At 36.5% G+C, this 19,541-nt stretch overlaps 1 protein-coding gene across 1 annotated transcript; it reads left to right on the top strand.

Moving 5' to 3' along the window:
* The first annotated feature begins 4,502 nt into the window (after window positions 1–4,502).
* On the top strand, window positions 4,503–19,329 carry LOC311093511 (cell adhesion molecule CEACAM5). The gene is made up of 10 exons (XM_084130975.1): window positions 4,503–4,639; window positions 4,826–4,885; window positions 5,406–5,690; window positions 6,320–6,601; window positions 7,849–8,112; window positions 10,379–10,657; window positions 11,524–11,778; window positions 12,728–12,848; window positions 16,205–16,250; window positions 16,789–19,329. Exons 1-9 carry the CDS (start codon window positions 4,591–4,593, stop codon window positions 16,221–16,223), a joined length of 1,614 nt encoding a protein of 537 aa, XP_083987101.1. The 5' UTR covers window positions 4,503–4,590; the 3' UTR covers window positions 16,224–16,250; window positions 16,789–19,329.
* The last annotated feature ends 212 nt before the right edge of the window (window positions 19,330–19,541 follow it).

Here is a 19,541-nt window from a genome sequence, read left to right as displayed (position 1 = left end):
GATCCCCACAGCATTAAAGATCCACCACAATACTGCACAATGTGGACAAGGTACTTTTCTACATGGCTATGTTTCTGACGATGCCAACGTCAGAATGATGACGATAGTAGTATGTAGTATTTATTGTCCCTTTAGGGAAATTCTTTTTCACATTTCCAGAAACGCTTTTCATCGTACATATTCACGGCACATATAGACATATATATGGCACATATAGACATACATATTTTCATACACAGTAAACATTTGACACAGACATATATGGGAAAAACATACATTATTTCACTGCAAACAATTTATGCCCTGACGATGCTCTGGTGTTTTTCCAAAAAGCTTTATTTTGGTCTGATCTGATCTTTAAAAAAAAAAATTAAAAAAAAAACAGTAACACCTGGCAACCTGTACTGTAGGTGCATGAGCTTGCTGTTTATCACCAAATGCTTTTTTTATTGCAACCTTCCCAAACAAGTTGTGGTTATAAGGTCTGATCATAGTTTTGAAGAGTCTCTCACCCCAATACTAGCAACTGCAATTCTCCAACTTTGAGCTTTAGTTTGTTTGACGACTCAAACCAAATACTAAGGTGAACTTAAAAACATACCACATGAATGGGAATATACTTAAAGGGATATTTCAGCGCTGGAAAGATGAATGTGTATTTAAATTTGCTCATTTATGTAGTAGAAATGTGAATTTTTTTTTAGAAGTTGGTGCCTTCTAGACTGAGAAAAGCCAGAAAATGTATTTTTGGCTCATGTGGATGAAAGACAACAACTCCCAGAATGGCCCTCTGGCCACTCCCAAGCCACGCCTACCAGTTACAGAGGCCAGTATCGGAAGAAATGATCCAACTAGACTACTAGTTGACTCGAAACTGAAAAGACGCTGTTTTATCGTGAGATCCCACCCCCTATGGGCCGTTTGAAAACATGTGGAACTAGCTCCTACTACTGGCTGTAGTCTCTGGCCAAAAAAGCCTCAGATGACACAAAATTAAAAAAAATTAGTCATCTGAGGGGTTTTTTCCAGACACACAATACAGAAATCTCTCGTCTCAGGGGGACATGAGGGAGGGAAGCACGGTCATTCGAAAATACTACCGGGTTTCTACTGATACAAAGCTTAATGCTAATCGGTGAAGTATACCTTTAAAGGGGGGGTGAAACACTCATTTTCAGTCAATCTCATGTTAATCTTGAGTACCTATATAGTAGTATTGCATCCTTCAAATCTCCAAAAAGTCTTTAGTTTTATTATATTTATAAAAGAAAGATAGGCTGTACCGAGTCTTTCCGGAAAAAAACGAGCGGCTGGAGGCGGGCCGTGTGGGCGGAGCTAAAGCTGTGCTGACGCGCCGAGCTAACAACACACAGAGACATTTGAAGCAGTTTTACTCACCGCCCGGTTCCAACGCACGACCGCGAACCTTTATCATTGTGACTGCTCGATCCTTAAGCATTAGACAATCTGCAAATCCGTCGATCTGGGCTTTGTTTATAAAACAATCATCGTCGAAATGCAGGGAACAAACAGTCTTGCACAACTCCGTTGATGCTCTGAAAAAACCAACTACATCCACTGGTCCCTTAATGCTGGGTTCTTTGGGAATCTGTGCAGGGTTGTCTTGCCCTGGCAACCAAAAACACACTTCTTTGGTGACACTGCTTTCGCTCTCTTCTCTCTCTGATCTACGGTTGCGCGCGCGCCCGCGCTGTTCCGGGAGAAGTGCCCTTAGGACCCATATAAGGAAATTACGCCCCAGCTGACGTCACACAGACCCATACTCGAAAAAAACTTTCCGAAACTTGTGACAAACCGGAAGGAGCATTTTTGGCACAGAAATACTCCTTCAAACATACATTTTAATTTTTGAAACTTTGTCCATGTTTAGCATGGGAATCCAACTCTTTAACAGTGTAAAAAACTCAGTATGCATGAAATAGCATTTCACCCCCCCTTTAAGTTATAGGCTAATTTTACTCATTAGAATTTAAGGGTTCCAATAATTGTGGAATATTTCAGTGGAAAAAAAATATTTGTTTTATTTTAAGACTTTAATAAAAGGTTACATTTTTGTGAATATTTTGAATGAACAACGAAGAGGAGAAATAGCAACAACAAAAATCAGTCAGTTTTGCTAATATTTACCAAGGGTGCCAATATTTGTGGGTCCACTGTAAATCTTGGTCCATTTTTCCCATAGGACAGAAACATTTATCGGCGGCCAATTTCAGCTGCAATTTCTTTTACAAAATTAAACAATAGACCTAAGATGGGATTTGAACTATATTTTTCTCACTGGGCTGCTGGGAATCTTACATTTGCTTATACAAATCTAAGTAGGCCTAGTTAAAGTTTCTATTTCTAACAGAAGGTACTGTTTGTTTTGTTCATTCCCTTAGATAGGTCTGAAACTGAAGGTAAAGACTTGAAAAATCCTGATTAATCAAAAAAGAAAAGAAAACATGGTAAATCTGTATAATGATCCTGAATAAAAAGCCAAGTCAAAACGGTGATTCTTGAGACCTGGACAAAACATTTCCCATAAATTGTCCCAAAATGATGCCATTGCATCATCCCTTACTATCCCTTAAATTAGCTCTTCAAATTTTAATAAAATGAAATAATAAATAATGGATATAACTAATATAGACAATTTTCAGCTGGACAAGAATTTTACCCCAGACAAAATTGTCCACAATTGACAGCTTTCAACAGTAACATATTTCAAAATATGTATTAACTTGATTTGTTTTCCCCTGAAGGGTAAAAATGTCTAATTTGGGACCCTGTGCTAGATAAGAAAACATGTGACGGCACGTCAATTCACTCAGTTCCCATATGCAACACCCTTGGGTAGCTATTAGCTGGGGGTACACATAAATCAGAAAGTGGTAGAAAAATGTGTTATCTTAAAGTAATTGTTTTCAGTAAAGCATACTCTTGAGCAGACTAACTGCCAGCAGCGTTGTTCCACTGTCATTCAGCTCTCCAGGGGATCGTTGTAAGAAGCATGAACACCTGTAAACCTTTATAGACGGTCGTGTATTTCACAGGAATCTGTCTCTGTAAGGTGTTCTGCAGAAGTATTGCCGTGTCCTTTGACTGCAGGAAGGATGAGGAAGAACCACAGCATATGGCAGCTGGACACAGAATTCACTGATGAACCCTCAAATGTTCCAACACAAAGACTGAGAAATGAACATTTTTGTTTAAAATGTTAGTTTACCCAGTAATGAAAATTCTGTCATCATTTTCTCACCCTCAAGTTGTTCCAAACCTGTATGAATTTCTTTCTTCTGTTGAACACAAAAGAAGATATTTTGAAGGATGTTGGTAACCAAACAGTTGATGGGCCCCATTGACTTCCATGTTTTTCCCAGATGGATGTCATAGGGCCCATCAACGCTTTGGTTACTGACATTCGGTCACACTTTAGATTAGGGTCCAATTCTCACTATTAACTACAAATTTTGCCTCAATAATCTCCTATTGACTGTTTATTACGTTTAGGTAGGCTATTGGATTAGGGATGTAGAATATATGGTCATGCAGAATAAGGCATTAATGTGTTTTATAAGTACTAATAAACAACCAGTATCCTTGTAATATTCATGCTAATAAGCAACTTTAGGTTAGACCCTAAACTAAAGTTTTGCCTTACATTCTTCAAAATGTATTTTGTGTTCAGCAGAGGGAAGAAATTCATACAGGTGTGGAACAACTTGAGGGTGAGGCCTAAAAAGTTTTCAATTTTGGGTGAACTATCCTTTTAAGTCGCTAAGTAATACATTTATTAATATCTTGGAGAGCATGTTCAAAGTAAACTGCACTTTTTCTCATGATGCTTTAGCCGTAACGTAAGAGAGAATATAAATACACTGATCTAAGAGATCTACAGAAACCAGTCTCTTTGTTGAACTCCATTAATGATGTTACGGTCAAATACGGTATTGCCAATTACTAACTCTATTATTGGATGCAGTTCCTTTGCTTGCCAGTGGCCTACGCAGTACGTAGCATGAAATGTCTCATTTTGACGCTAGGTGTCATTAGAAGCCAGAACAGTACATCCTCATTCCCACATTTGATAGGCTAATTCTTTTTTCTTTTCTTTTTTTCACAACTTCAATTTTAGTAGGCTATAACAGCCGAAACGTGCCTTTTTATTGGAGAAGTAAGAGCCATAATTAGGCTATTTACACAAACATTTGGTTTACATTCATTATTTTATTCATTATTATGTAGGCTATTTTATATGCACATAGGCAACACGCTGCGTGTTGTTATAGTATCTAAGAAATAAAAATGACCATGAAATGAGGGTAATGTTGCAGTAGGTATGTAGTAAATTTTCCTCTGGGATACACAACACATAGTCAGTGCCAAACAAATGACTATGAATCTGATCACCTACAGTTTCTGCCAGTCGTAGGTGTGACATCAGAAGAAAGTACAGGTTGAGAACGGGGCGGGTTTCGGATAAACTGGTTGGGTGTGTCCGCGTGAATTTTCTCAAGTTCTTTCTTACGGAGAAGTCATATCGTCTCACATTCCTCTCTGTCGCTCCTGGGACTCACATCTTTCCATATGGATTTCTATAACTTAAGGGTTCCTTTGCTCATTTTGGCAGCTCTCGGTAAGTTAAAAATAAATAAAAACAAACGTGTTATTTTTATTTTTTGTATTTGAAAAACTAAAACTGTGGATGTAATACATCTCATGTTAAGTCTTACTTTAAAGCTGTATCCTACGCCGGGACATAATGTGTAGGTTAACCCTTTATTTCGCCTGTGTCCTGACTTAAAAATCGTTCCTCTTGTAGGAGGATGCTGTTCCCAAGACAGTCCGCTTCTTCTGACCGACAAAACGAAAGGCGTTGTAGGTGAGTCAGTGTGTGTGTGTGTGTGTGTGTGTGTGAGTGAGTGAGTGGATCTACTGTGATATTATATCGCCCATGCCTGTTCTATAATTAATGTCTATGTTTTCGTTTTCGAATTTATTAAAATGTTGGCCTTAAAATGAAACATCTAGTGTAACTGTCTTGAGAGCTTAAATGTTATCAGAAGTTTGCCATTTGTATTGTTGTATTGTTTCTTTAAAAAAACGTTATTAATATTTAAAAATGTCTGCCAAATCAAAGTCAGTGTGGCACAACTAAGCCATTTTGTTGTCATGTAACAAGTAAACATGTTGTGTATTTAAGTTCTGGTATTCAAGGTGCAAGGACTGTTTTTTTTGTACTTTCAATAGATGGTTGCACCATCATCTTTTAATTTAATTGTCTTTAACTCTAAATATTTGCTATATTTTGGTATGAAACCATGAATAAAATGCTTAGATACATGTCTAAAAATGTAGCACAGAAGTATTAAACTAGATTTCTCCTTACCACTTTGAACCAGGTAAAAACGTAACCTTCAAAACAACAATCACCTCAACAATAGATTTTCTAACCGTAACATGGAATTTCAACAATGGTAAAGTCAGTACACCAGTGTTGGCACACATACCATCAAAGGACACCAAAAGAATTGAAGCGAAATACGCCAGCAGAATCAGCTATAATGCGACAACATGCGAGGTTCAGCTCGGATCGCTGGTGAAGGAGGATGGAGGGGAATATACTCTCACTATAGTCACTTCTGAGGGAACGTCACTGACAGGACAGATTCTTCTTGAGATTCTTGGTAAGTAGTGAATATCAACTGCAATCTTCAGGTATTTAAAGAAACATTTAAAAAACTGGGGTGGTGAAGACTAGTGGTTGACGGTCTTAATAGAAGGATGAATGGTTGAAGGTAGGTCCTGCACAAGTATTTTAAAAGCATTACTGAATACTTTAGCAGTTCTTAAAAACTCATGCCAACAACGTTGCACTGAATAACACACAAAAAAAAACAGTTAATCTCACAAACAATCAGTGATTCATAGGGTGGATAATATGGGGTAACATTGGGTTTTATAGAACGATGAATGATATGATTGAATCAACCCTTGTGGATAGTGATGATGAGTCATTTTGTGACTTAATTTAAATTTTTGATTGTAATATGACTAACTTTAAACACATTCATCCAGTGACTGGAAATCAAGATTTAGATGTAAAATGTATGTTGTCAAATCTCAGGGTTGGTTGTCTAAAAGTTGTTGGTTGGCTCTCCCAAGAAGCAAGTCAGGGCCTGTTACTATATGCCTTGAGCAAGACACTTAACCCCAGGTTTTTTAAGGTTTCATTACTTGGTAAACTCTAAGCAAGAGCAAAAGATGTTTCTAAATGGACTCAATCCATGGTTCCCTCCTCTTCTCCTCTCTCCAGAGCCTGTAACTGACGTCAAGATTTCGTCCAATCTCCTTGAAGCTGTAGAGTTCAACAGCACCGTGGTTCTGACCTGCTCTGCCAAAGGCTCCTTTACTTACAAGTGGTTAAATGGTTCGGGCGCTTTGGTGTTGGATGACACGCGTATGAAGCTGAACCCAACCGGCAATGAGCTAACTATTACCGACGTTCGCCGTACAGATCTAAGAGGACCCATCATCTGCAAAGCAGAGAATGCACTGGAGTCAGGGAACAGCACTTCCTTCAATCTCACTGTGAGCTGTACGTACCTGATCACACCCACACATGCATAGTCTGACACATAAATACACAAGCACTGTTTGCCTTAAAGGAACAGTTCACCCAAAAATGTCATTATTTACTCACCCTCATGTTGTTGCAAACCGATATGATGTATTTTAAAACCCATTAATGCGGTAAAGACCCGGTTATGACTCTGCTATTGTATAAGTTCAGAAGTTTCTTTTTTCTTTTTTCATGTTATTGTTCAGAAAGTTTAAAAATCCGTAAAACATTCTTTTAAATAATGTTTTTTTGTGTGTTTTGGCGGAACTGTGTATGCCACGCATCTCTGCACACAATTACTCTCAGTTAAGTAGCAAAATTAACAGCCGTACTGGATCTACTGACGATAAGTTTAGATTGTCTTTTGTTTTTACTGCCTGCAGTCTTTGTCTCTGCAGATGGTGTGCACTAGAAAGCACACATGACCGCAGAGATCTGAAGATACTTTCTAGTTTAGACAGGTTCTGGTGCAGGTGTTGGAAAAAGTGCAGGCTGAGATCAGATCAAATATAGTTGTGAATGAATGAGCCTGTGAACAGCAGGAAGACGGTAAACGTCTTAAAATAGTGTTTGTGTGTGCATTTACATTCCAAACAGATCAAAACTTTTTTAAAGCCTTTGCGAGTGCATGGTTTGGTCATGAAAGTAAATGCACTGCAGCGTAACACTTAGGTAACACTTTATTTTACAGTCTCCTTGTTACATATTTTACATGTACTTACCATAGTAATAAGAGTAAATTATGCATAATTACATGCAATTAACCTTCAATCAAATCCTAATCCTACCCTAACCCTATAGCAAATACATGTTGTTAATTATTATTACTCAGTACTTAAATATATAATTACACCGTAACAATGACACCTTAAAATAAAGTGTAACCTTAAATTATTTTTTTATTTGAAATAGAATGCATTGGCCTAAAGTTGAACTATATCCACATCCTGATGCTCAAAATACATCCTCCTTTTGCACATTGCACAATGGAACACCGTTTGATGTTTTTCTTCTAGTGAAAACATAATTCTTGGTTATTTCATGTTGAGCCTTTTATGTCAAAAACTAGAATTTCCCCCCAAAAAATGGAATGGGAGATTTTAAGACTTTAATCTTAAGTGTATCAAAAAGCATCATAAAAGCATAGCTGCCTTAAGTTGCAAGCACTTTAACAAACCTTTACTCAACCTTCTTTTCATCTCCCTTTGTCCTTGTGTGTCTAGATGGCCCTGAGAAAATCGTCATGACGCAGACTCCAACTGAACCATTCCTTAAGAAAGGCTCTAACTTAACACTCACATGCTCTGCCGATTCTGACCCTCCCGCTCAGCTCAAGTGGATGTTTAACGGGGCAGAGCTGCCTCAGATGGCCAGCTTCACCATCAGCAATTTAGAGGAAAAACACAGTGGCAACTATAGCTGTGTGGCCAACAACGTGAAGACCAACCGCAACGTTGTCTCACCGGTTGCTTTGGTGACTGTGCTGGGTAAGTCATCGATGCTTCGAATACAAACCAAAGTTCCATCAAGTGTATGTTGTATTTCTAGTGCTACTATTACAGAAGTTTTAATATATTCAAATACATACGTATCCGTACACTCGTAAAAATACACCACTGAAAAGTAAAAACATCCGTTGAAATCTTTTGATTAGCAGTGGAGCAGCACAGAGATAGACATGCTTTGCTATGGTGACTTCGTTGCCAAGAAGAGCGATAAGGGTTTAAAAAATTTTTTTAGCTCCCAGAGAAAAGGAACAAATATCTTTGCCTAGAAGGACAATGGAAACAAAACTGAAAGAGTCTTGATTTCTGTGTTAAACGTTGGAGGATCAGTTTACTCGGAACTGACATAATTTACTCGCCCTCATGTTATTCCAAATTCGGATGACTACATTTCTTCCGCCGAGCACAAATAGGTGAATTGCTGCTGGTTGAAATTTTTCCAATGAAGTTACAATGAGTGGGAACTGAGGCTTTCAAACTTCAGAAAGGGTATAAAAGTAGTCCATAAGACTATATTCCAAGTTTTCTGAAATCATATGATAGCTTTAAGGGAGAAACAGATATAAATTTAAGCTGTTATCTCCCCTAGCTCTCCTTAGTGTGTTCAATAGACCTTTTCAATTAATCACTTGATCTGGTTCATAAAACCAATTTGAATGTTTCATTCACTAAATCGGTGAATGATATTTAAATATCAGTCTTCTATCATATGGCTTCAGAAGACTTTGAATATAATGCACAGTTCATATGAAAACAGTTCATTCGTAAAGCTTGAAATCTTTTGTCCCCATTAATTGTAATTGCATGGAAGAGAGCAGTCGCTATCCCTTTAATTTCACATAGCAACTGCTGTATGTCTGTCGGTCTGTCTTTATTCAAAATGGCTTCCTGACTTACAAGTGCTTTTAAAAGATGAACCTGTTCCTCTGCTTTACTCTGAGTCTCGGTTCATGTTAGTGGGTAGAAGTTTCAGGCATGCTCTGCTTTCTTTGACTGAGGGCAGATTGATTGTTCACGGCTTACATGTCCTCCCCTGAGGTGTTTCCATGTGTGTGAAACCAGCACGCTAAAGAAAGCAGAATACAAACTGTCTGACGTCACATACGTTTTGGGGTAAGCACCACTTGGCTAAGGTTTCAGTGGCAGAATAACGACTTCTGCTTGGAGGTTCGTCTTAAAGGTGTAACCGTAATGTATTTTTGTCATTCATTTTGTATAAAATTTAAATTCTGAACGGTTCATGCAAAAAAGCTCAAACAGCTTTAATGAGATGGTCTAATGCAAAGAATTCTCTCGGGTTTCAAATGCTTTTCTCAAAGTTTGCTCGAGATGAATTTAGAGAGTTCATTTGCAGCTGTTACATGCGTCTTACCCGAAACTAAAAACACAGGCATGAGGAGGAAAACAAACAGTGCTGAACGATAGTGTGCCAGGTATTTGGTGAATGCAACGAGTCTGATTCAGACTGGTGCATTCCACAGTAATGATGTCTGTACAAACAAGAGAATAGCACAAGATGGTTGAAAAGTGCTGTGGTGAATGAAGTTGCTATGAGAGATTATCTTATGTGGTTAGAGTGACTATTGACATAATATCTGGTCCACTTTACTGCTTTTTTCTAGCCAAGAATCGCCCACTTAGACAGAAAACTACTGTCTGACTGAAATTTAAAAAGACCAATCACAAATCAGATTGATTTGTACCATTTACACTACCGTTTAAAAGTTTAGGGTAATTTTTAATTTTTTTAGAAATTGATACTTTTATTCAGGAAGGTTGCATTAAATTGATCAAAAGTTACAAAATATTTCAAATAAATAGTCTTTTTTTGGAACTAACTATTCATCAAATTCTGAAAAAAAGATATACACAGAAAAATGACATAAAAATTATACTGTTGTTATTGTGTTCCAAATCTGCATATTAAAATGATTTCTGAAGGATCAGTAATGATGCTGAAAATTCAGCTTTGCATCACAGGAATAAATTACATTTTAAAATGCATTAAAATAAATATTTTATATTACAAATATTTTTCACAATATTACTGTTTTTGATGCATTTTTATTCAAATTAATGCAGTCTTGGTGAGCATAAGAGACTTATTTCAGAACATAAAGAAATCTTACCAACCTTAAACTTTTTCAACGTTGTTCTCACTTTATAATTGACATTATGCCTGTCATTAGGGTCTATATTCTGAAAGCATTGCTTATGATTTGTCTTCACTTTTGCTGTGTTCTTGTAGAGGCCTTATCTGGAACAAATATCTCCAGCTCCACATCACTTCTCATCGCTGGCAACAGCACAGTCAACCTCACCTGCTCGGCAGCCGTCGGGAAGGCTGAAACCGTGGAATGGCTGAAGGACAGCAAACCTCTGACTCCCGGTGACCGTGTCATCCTTTCAGCCGACAAGAAATCTCTGACGATTGTTCAAGTTGTTAAAGAGGACATGGGCGAGTACAAGTGCCATTTGAAGAACAAAGTGAACAAAGATGAAGCCAGCTATAAGATGGTGATCAACTGTAAGTGTTCAAGAGAGGAAAGTTTCATTGAAATACTGTCTATGTGGTCAGTAAATATATTCTTACATAAATTGAGTGCAGCAATCAACATACAACTCTTTAAAATAAAGATTATTTGTATCGATGGTTCCGAGATGAACCTTTAACATCCATGGAACCTTTTCAAAGCCCAAAAGGTTCTTTAGATTCTAAAATATTCTTCACACTAAGAAAATAACTGATCACTCTAAGGTTCTTTGGGGAATCACCAATGGTTCTTCTGTGGCATCGCTGTGAAAAGCCCCTTTTGAAAGCTTTATTTTTAAACCCAAGAATGCGTGAACCAAAAAGGGTCAAAATTACCAAATGTTTTACATTTTATAGTAATATAAAGCTTTAGCCTAGTCCCAGACTAAACTGCATCTTAAAATATGTCAGAGCCATTTTTTTGTCTCAAGATGCACACTAGTAATGTTTATAAAAGTTACTTAAATGTCCGAATTGAACTAAGGCCTAATCCTTGCTTAATTTAAGCCTTGTCTATGAAACTGGGCCATGATTTAATTAATATTATATTCAATCATTTTTTTATATTCTTTTTCCAATACTTCATCTCATTGATAAAAAGAAACCACCTGTTATATCCATTGTGGAAAATCAAGCATGTTCAATATTTCACTTTCGAGACACGTGTCATGTCTACTTAGGACACGGTGATTTGTGTATCACTTCTCTGTTGTTGTCATGTCTAAACATAAGCCTATCTTGTTTGCAAATGGTGGTGTTTTCCTTTCTGCTTGTAATGTATTGTTATCGACAGTTTGTTTGCTTTACTCTAATGTAAATGTGACCTCCCTAACTGAGCCAATCTCTCTGATATCTCTCAGACGGTCCAGAGGATGTGAAGGTTAAAGCAAAGAGTGCGGTGAAGTTTGAAGAGTCTACAGAGATTTCCTGTTTTGCGGAGTCTGTCCCCCCCAGTATATACACATGGAAACTCAACGATACAGTGCTGAACTTCAGTCGGGCAATCTATGTTATTGAAAAGGCCAGAGCTGCGGACAGTGGCACGTACACCTGCGAGGCATTCAACCCAATCACGAGAATGATGAAAAAAACGACACACAAACTCGCAGTGACAGGTAAACGAGCCTCAGCATTTTTCATTCAAGTATTTATTCCCGTTTTCACCTCACAAATAGGCCATTATGCCAATTAATGCTAATTTTGAGTTGTAATTTACAATGCAATACTGACTACTTGTATACTCATACACTAGCATGATGATGAATTAAATAAATTAATATTCATATTGCACATTAGTTTATATTATATTATAATAATTTAATCATATTGTGTATTGTTACATATAACATGATATATATTGTATAATATTATATAAGTAATATTTATCCAGTCTTTTGCAATTTTGCTGGCATAGGCCACTAAGTTTGCCTGCCACTTTTGAGTGTAACTTAAAGGGATAGTTCACCCAAAAATGAAAATTCTATCATCATTTACTCACCCTCAAGTTGTTCCAAACCGGTAGGAGTTTCTTTGTTCTGCTGAACACAAAGGAAGATATTTGGAAGAATGTTTGTAACCAAACAGATCTCGGTCCCCATTGACTACCATAGTATATATTTTTTCCTACTATGGAAGTCAATGGGGACCGAGATCTGTTGATTACAAACTTTCTTCCAAATATCTTCCTTTGTGTTCAGCAGAACAAAGAAACTCCTACCGGTTTGGAACAACTTGAGGGTGAGTAAATGATGATAGAATTTTCATTTTTGGGTGAACTATCCCTTTAATATCTAGAATTAGACTCATATACCAGTCAGGCTGATTATTTGGCTGATATTTGTCCATTTTATAACTTATAATGTGCCAGATTAACAGAATTATTTACACAGTTATATTAATTTATTATTATTTCAGTGCCAAATCTATGAACTGTTTTATTTGTAGTAAATATTGAGTAAAATTGTAGTCTCTCTCTCTCTCTCTCTCTCTCTCTCTCTCTCTCTCTCTCTCTTTATACCGATATATATATTTTTATTGAGCTAAACACCTCATTATGTTTTGCAGAGGTCGGTACGGTAGACGAGGGCCTATCTGGAGGAGCCATTGCTGGAATTGTAATTGCTGTGATTTTGGCTGTGATCATCATCGGTTGCATTATAAAGTGCAAGAGAAAATCAGGCACAGAGTGAGTCTAAAATTCATTCCTCTCACCTCTCGTCACATTCAGGAAACTGAGTATCCAAAACATGCATGGATAATGTGTTTGATAGCTGCAAAGGTTTAAAGCAATTGTTTTTGTCTTTTGGATATATGGGTGTGATCTGGCCATCTTTTAAAGTAATGTTCTGGGTTCAATGCAAGTTAAGCTTTCTCTACAGCATTTGTGAATTAAAGAGATAGTTCACCCAAAAATGAAAATTCTGTCATCATTTACTCATCCTCAAGTTTATTTCTTCTGCTGAACACAAAAGAAGATGTTTTGAAGAACATGGGTAATCAAACAGTTGCTGGACATAAAAATGAACATAAAAAACGATGAAGTCAATGGGGTACATAAACTGGTTACTGAAATTCTTCAAAATATCTTCTTTTATGTTCAGCAGAAGAAAGAAACTCATACGGGTTTGGACCAACTTGAGTAAATTACGACAGAATTTTCATTTTTGGGTGAACTATCCCTTTAACATGATAGTCCAAAAATATACTACAAAAGTCACATGTAATGAGTAATAAGTTTACAATGCACATAATCTGGGCCAGAGTTTGGAGTTAGCATGTTGCTAAGCTAACAATGCCATACTCTAGCATGAAACCACAGAGCAAATAAATCAAATAATCTAATTTTATTAGTATATAATATATAAATATAGCTTTGAAAAATTATTTTGTATTGGAATCAACATTTATCAGCTAATTTTTCTGTATCCTCAGATGTGTAAATTTAATCATTAGGTAATGACAGTTCTTGATTGCACAATGCAGATAACTTCACCACTTGACCTCACAGGAAATGGGGGTGGTTTTAGTAACATGAAACATGACATGTCTATGTCAATCATTAGACCTTCAGACAACACAAGTGTGTTGTAAGACATGACTGTCAGAGAGGATATGATGCGCTCTGTCACTTCCCGATTTCTTTCCATTCACTGTGATTTACCGAAGGGGCACTTTAACACAAAATGAAGTCATTTTTCTGTTTATTCAGGAACCACTGGTTAATCGTTCTTTTGTAACTTCAGTCATTTATAGAGTGATGTTACTGTGGTGGTGAGACATCACTAAAATGTGGCAATATTGTTCAGTCTTGTCCATGGTATGAAACTGAAAACTTAGTTTAGCACTTGTATTTGATAATGTAATGACACACATGTCAGTTAAACCTTTTAAGTTTATACACGCCCATTCAAAAGTTTGGGGTTGACAAGATTTATTTTAACGGTAATTATCTTATGCTCACCAAGACTACATTTATTTGATCAAAATACATTAAAAACAGGAATATTGTGAAGTATTATTACAATTTAAAATATTTTTAAATATGTATTTTGCAACATTTTTTTAAATGGAAGTCTTTTGTAACATTTGAATGTCTTTACACTTACAAAAAATCTTATCTTACAGAACCAAAACTTTTGAATGGTAGTGTATGTTGTTAAAGGAATAGTTCACGTTAAAATTTAAAATAATTTAAATTAAAATGCATTTTTTTTACTCATTCCGAAACCCGTTCCAAACCCAAAGAGGAACAAAAAGTAGTCGACTTGTATGACTCGCACACTATATTCCATATCTGAAAGTTTTGATCATTTTGAACAATCTATTGCGTTCAATAACTTCTCTTCTCTTCTCTTCTCTTCTCTTCTCTTCTCTTCTCTTCTCTTCTCTTCTCTTCTCTTCTCTTCTCTTCTCTTCTCTTCTCTTCTCTTCTCTTCTCTTCTCTTCTCTTCTCTTCTCTTCTCTTCTCTTCTCTTCTGTAATCTGTAAGCCTGTAATCTTTCTACGCCTGACACTGAATGCAGACAACAACATGGAATTCTACCTCATGAAGAGAGATAAATAAACTAGAGGACAGAGTTTTTTTAATTTAGTTTGAAAAACATTTGACATTGATTTAATAAGATAGATGATACTAGACAGAAAAATCTGTCTTGTTTAGACAAAAATCTGATAGCTAAATGAAGTAAAAAAAAGGTTCAAGGTTAATAATTTCATAGAAGGCCACCTACATGTTCCTACCTAAATGGATTTTGAGAACACATGAAAAGGACAAGAAATACTGGAAATGCAAAACAAAGCTTTGAGGGATACCATATGCAAATGCAACTGATAAGTCTAACAGAGATATGTTTATTTGACAAGAAACTAGCACACACTGTCTACACACTCACAGAAATGCAAACAAACACACACACACTTTATGCAAAACTTCCCAGGTATAGGTGTGTCACATCAATGATCACATTTATGAGTCTTACTTGCAAAACGGATCAGATCTGAAACTAAAAGTTGTACCATAAATGTTCCACCTGTGACTAATGCATCCTGGGAGGGAGTGAAGCCTGACTCTGCTTCATTTGTTTTCTGATGTCTGTCATAGATAACGTTCAACCTTAGTTCATTCCCTCTTAGACCACCTAGAAATGTTTAGTCTTTATTAGATATTTTCATTAATAGGTTATATTGTGTGGTTTGCATGTTTTTGACAATAACAGATACAGTTCAATAAGACACATTTGTAAAGAACATCTCTTTCTTTTCTCACAATTAGTTTTCCTTTCACTCTCTGTCAATCTCTATTAATGTTTTTTTTTCTGGTCAGGTGAATAAAATTGATGATGAAATGGCATGAAATGAAATGATCACCTACATTTATCCAGTATATGGTTTAATCCGAATCTCTCTTGTAGCTCGATGAAAGAATCAGAAAGAGAATTAAAAGGAGATAATTTAGGAATATAGTTGGAATGTTAGTCATGTCCACACATGTCTGTCTCTGTCTCACTTCTTACCCTCGTGAATATTTCTGCAGCAGTTTCAGCCTTGCACAACCGTCTGCTTTTTTTGCTCTGACGTGCATTTCAATGAAGTCTCTCAAACGCTGTGAGCGTTTGACCTATTTGTCATAGCGTGAATTGTTCAGATATTTTTTTGTTACTGGAATAGAAATATATGGTTCTCTATGTAATTGCATCACCAGAGAAGAACATAATGTGTAATTTGTTTGTAACTAACATATCTTTAATGCTTGTGCAACCACCTATGTAAGCGAATAACATTGGCTGTAAGCCGCCTACCTAGACAGCACTATCTAGGTGTGTGCTCCAGACTGTGATATGTCTTTATGCTTCTTGGCATATCAAAATGTTATGTGCTCAGTAGTGAGTAAAGTCTTCAGTCACTGATGAGGATTAATTTTAGTTATGCAGAGTCATTGTTCCCATGTTTACCGATTCTGACTACACCCCATTCTTTCCTCATCTTGTGATGTAATTATTTCCTTCTATCAATGATTAATTTTTTTTCCCCTTTTTGTTTTAGTGTTCCATCTCCATATTAAAGCAAGACCTGGCATTAAGGTGACCCGGTAAGTCTTCCTCTAGTGGTGCATAGCATTTTTTGTTTTCGGTACAGCAGGCTAACATTATTTACTTAGCAATAATTTTTTGTTGTTTTCCATGCCGGCTCTTTGCATTGACTTCAGGCTATTGACACGAGATACGTCCGGGCTGACTTTCAAAGTGCTTCCTTATCACATATCAGTGTCGTTTTGGCAGCATACGTTGATTAAGTGTCTTGCTTCACTCTGTACACTTTCGCAAAGATATGCTTGACTTTTTCTTGAAAAGAAAAGAGGGATATGCTTCAATCTGAAGAACTAACAAAGGAGTGGCTGTTGCAAGAAAACTAGTTTTCATGTCTGTTTGATGGGTGTGGGTAGCTTTCTGCAATCGGAGCCTGTTTTACTCTCAGCGTCATGTTATTTTAATGAGAAATGGTGAATATTAAGCGTTCGAATGGGTGAAGCTTTGCCATCGGTGTGCTGAATGTATTCTCAGTCTGTCAGCATTTGTTTGCACTCTCATTACGCTGATAACCAGAAATCATGTACATCTCTTCCCCAGACTTCAAGACCAACCCTTCAGCCATTTATCAATCTTTTTTATCTGCAAAAGCTCTCTATCAAGGCAACTGGAAAAACTGCCCTCACAACTGACGTAGACCTGCAGGTTTGGCCTTTTCAGGAGCTCAACATGTTTTTAAATGTCCATTGTTTTTTTTATATATCCTTTTACCCTGTGCAAACGTACCGCAGTCTTAAGGACACGATAGAGGACGGGGGTTAAACAGCGAGACTGTTTACCTTTATCTGCATCTCTTCCTTCCCTTGGCTGAAGTGGACAGCTTCTTTTGTTCCTCAAGAAACATGATACAGCCTCCATCACCCTCTCATTCCTTCATCTGACCCTTAACCGACAGGTCGGTCGTCCTGGCTTGACGTCTCAGAGGTCATTTTGAAAGAGCTCTGTTTTGGGTAACGAAATCCACCCTGAAATACACTGAGGGGTGACGAGACAGTCACGTGTTTGAGATCTCAATGCACCCACAAGGCACTGAAACTTTGAGATTTTAAGACCTGTTCAACATGCTCGGAAGTCCCAAGGGAATGAAGATATGTGGGGCCAGTTTAACTTGAAGCCAAAGGCACCGTTGAGTTTTGGATGGAAGGTCATTCGTGGCAAAGCATGCCTTGGAGATCAGATACATGCTTTAAGCTTCTTAACACCTTTTGCTACACTTTTTTAAACCCTCATCTTTTTTTGTGTCTCTTAGTGAGCCATACACATTTTATTTTAAAAGTAAGGCAAGCTCCCACATGCTTGAGCTGGGGAGCGGGAAGAAAAAAACTGCATTTCTACGGACAACGACATACCACAGTTTTGCAGCGAAATTGCTACTCTCTCCTTGGGCGTCCCCACAAAGAATCGTCCTGCTGTAATCAGGATTCCATTGGATTCGTGTTCTAAAACAGGCCCGTTTTAAAAGTCACCTTGCGTTGACAGGAACATCTGAAGTTTAAAACTGAAAAGTATTTGTGTTAATACGTTTAAGTTGCTTATTGAGTTCCGGTATGTGAGAAATCTTTTTCTTCTTATCAACAGATATCTGATCCTAATCCTTTTAATGTTTCATTTTTAACTGTGTTGTTCTTCGACCAAAGCTTCTGATCTTGATGATCTTGTAGTGATCTTTTTGATTCTGATCAGATCTCTCTAGATAGAGATTTATGTCCCATTCATTTATAGAAATTTCTAAGTTCATCCCTTTGCTTTATTTTAAGAGTTACGGCCACAGAAACATGCAAAAAAGCATCTGCGCCCAGATATATTCAAATATATTTTAAAATGTATTTCAAAATATACAAAAAATGGCTAAACTAAATAAAAGGCTAATAAATATAATTTTTATTAGTTAATTTTAACTCTTATTTTGAGCCATTGTTTGTATATTGTCAGTCTAAATATATTTATATTGTCCTATATATATATATATAGGAAATATATTTTTTTGACCCTTGAAATACATTTTGTGATATATTTTTGCATTTACACGGAATATATTTTCAGTTCGAAAAATATACAGTATTTCATTAAGCCACATTGACTACAATATATTTTTGAAATAAATATTGGCCAGAATGTTTAGAGCCCACTTCAGCAAAGACTACTAGGTGTACAATGTCACTAAATGAACATTCATAAGCTAAGCTGATAAGTTTTTAAAATACAGTATGTACTTTTCAGATTCTTTTTCCAACCCTATATGTATGTGAGTGCCAGCCAAAACAATCTTAACGTATATGTATGTGCAAGTCGACAGCAAAAATACACTAACACACATTTATTACATATATTTATACTCCATTTTAGCATTAAAACACAAATATCATAAAATTCTGAGCTTTATAACTCCTTGCAAACCTGTAGACAGTTTTATCTCCGGCAGCCTGCGTATGTTTTTGTGGTTTGGGCTGTTTGCATGCAGAGACCCGTAATCATATGAGTCTGACCACAGATACACTGAATTAAGGGTTTTTGTACTGTCACAGAGTGGAGACAGACATCCTTGACTCATGTGACAGTTTTGATGGAAACGTCTTATCCTTGTGTAGTTTGTAACAGATGTAAAAGAAATGTTTTCATATAGGCTAGATAGAATTTAAAATTAAATTGGATAATGTCAATTCTTGTTGTTGTGCACAACCTTTTTTGTTCAGTGCTTTAAAGTTATTTGAAGTTACCAAATTGGGCCCTGTAGTGAACTGTTTTTTTGTTTTTTTGTTTTGTTTTTTGAGGTGACGCACTGGATATATTAAAATACAGTATATGCACATGCAGTGGTGCGATTCCAATCAACATGCTCTCAGGTTTTGTGTACAGGGTGTTTATATTCTCTCAAAAAGACCAGTTCGGTCATGTTTTGTATTTTTAACGTTGCTTTGAATATAATTTATTTTCAAATGTTTTGCTTTTATGTAACTGTTATATATGTGTTTAAAAAAAGAATGTTTGAACTGCCCCACTTTTCATGTCATTCACTGAATAATAAGCAAAATAATTATTGTAAAACTTATTGTAATTAAATTTGATCTGTTTTCTACACCCATTTTCGTAAGATTTCTTTGAGGCCTCCAGAAATAAATGATTCCTTGAACGTGTTAAGTGTTTTGTGTACATATATGTGCACGTTTTCTTGTGCTCTTAGAAAAAAAGGTAAAGATCTCATCTGTAGAAAAACAGAAATTGAAAATTAAAAATAAAATGACTGGAAATCATGAATTGTCAGTTCCAGATTTGGCGAGGGACATTCTTGAGAG

The sequence above is a fragment of the Abramis brama genome (genome assembly GCF_963993115.1).
Source record: "Abramis brama genome assembly, chromosome: 12".
NCBI lineage: Eukaryota > Metazoa > Chordata > Actinopteri > Cypriniformes > Leuciscidae > Abramis > Abramis brama.
This window is presented reverse-complemented; position numbering and strand designations above follow the sequence as displayed.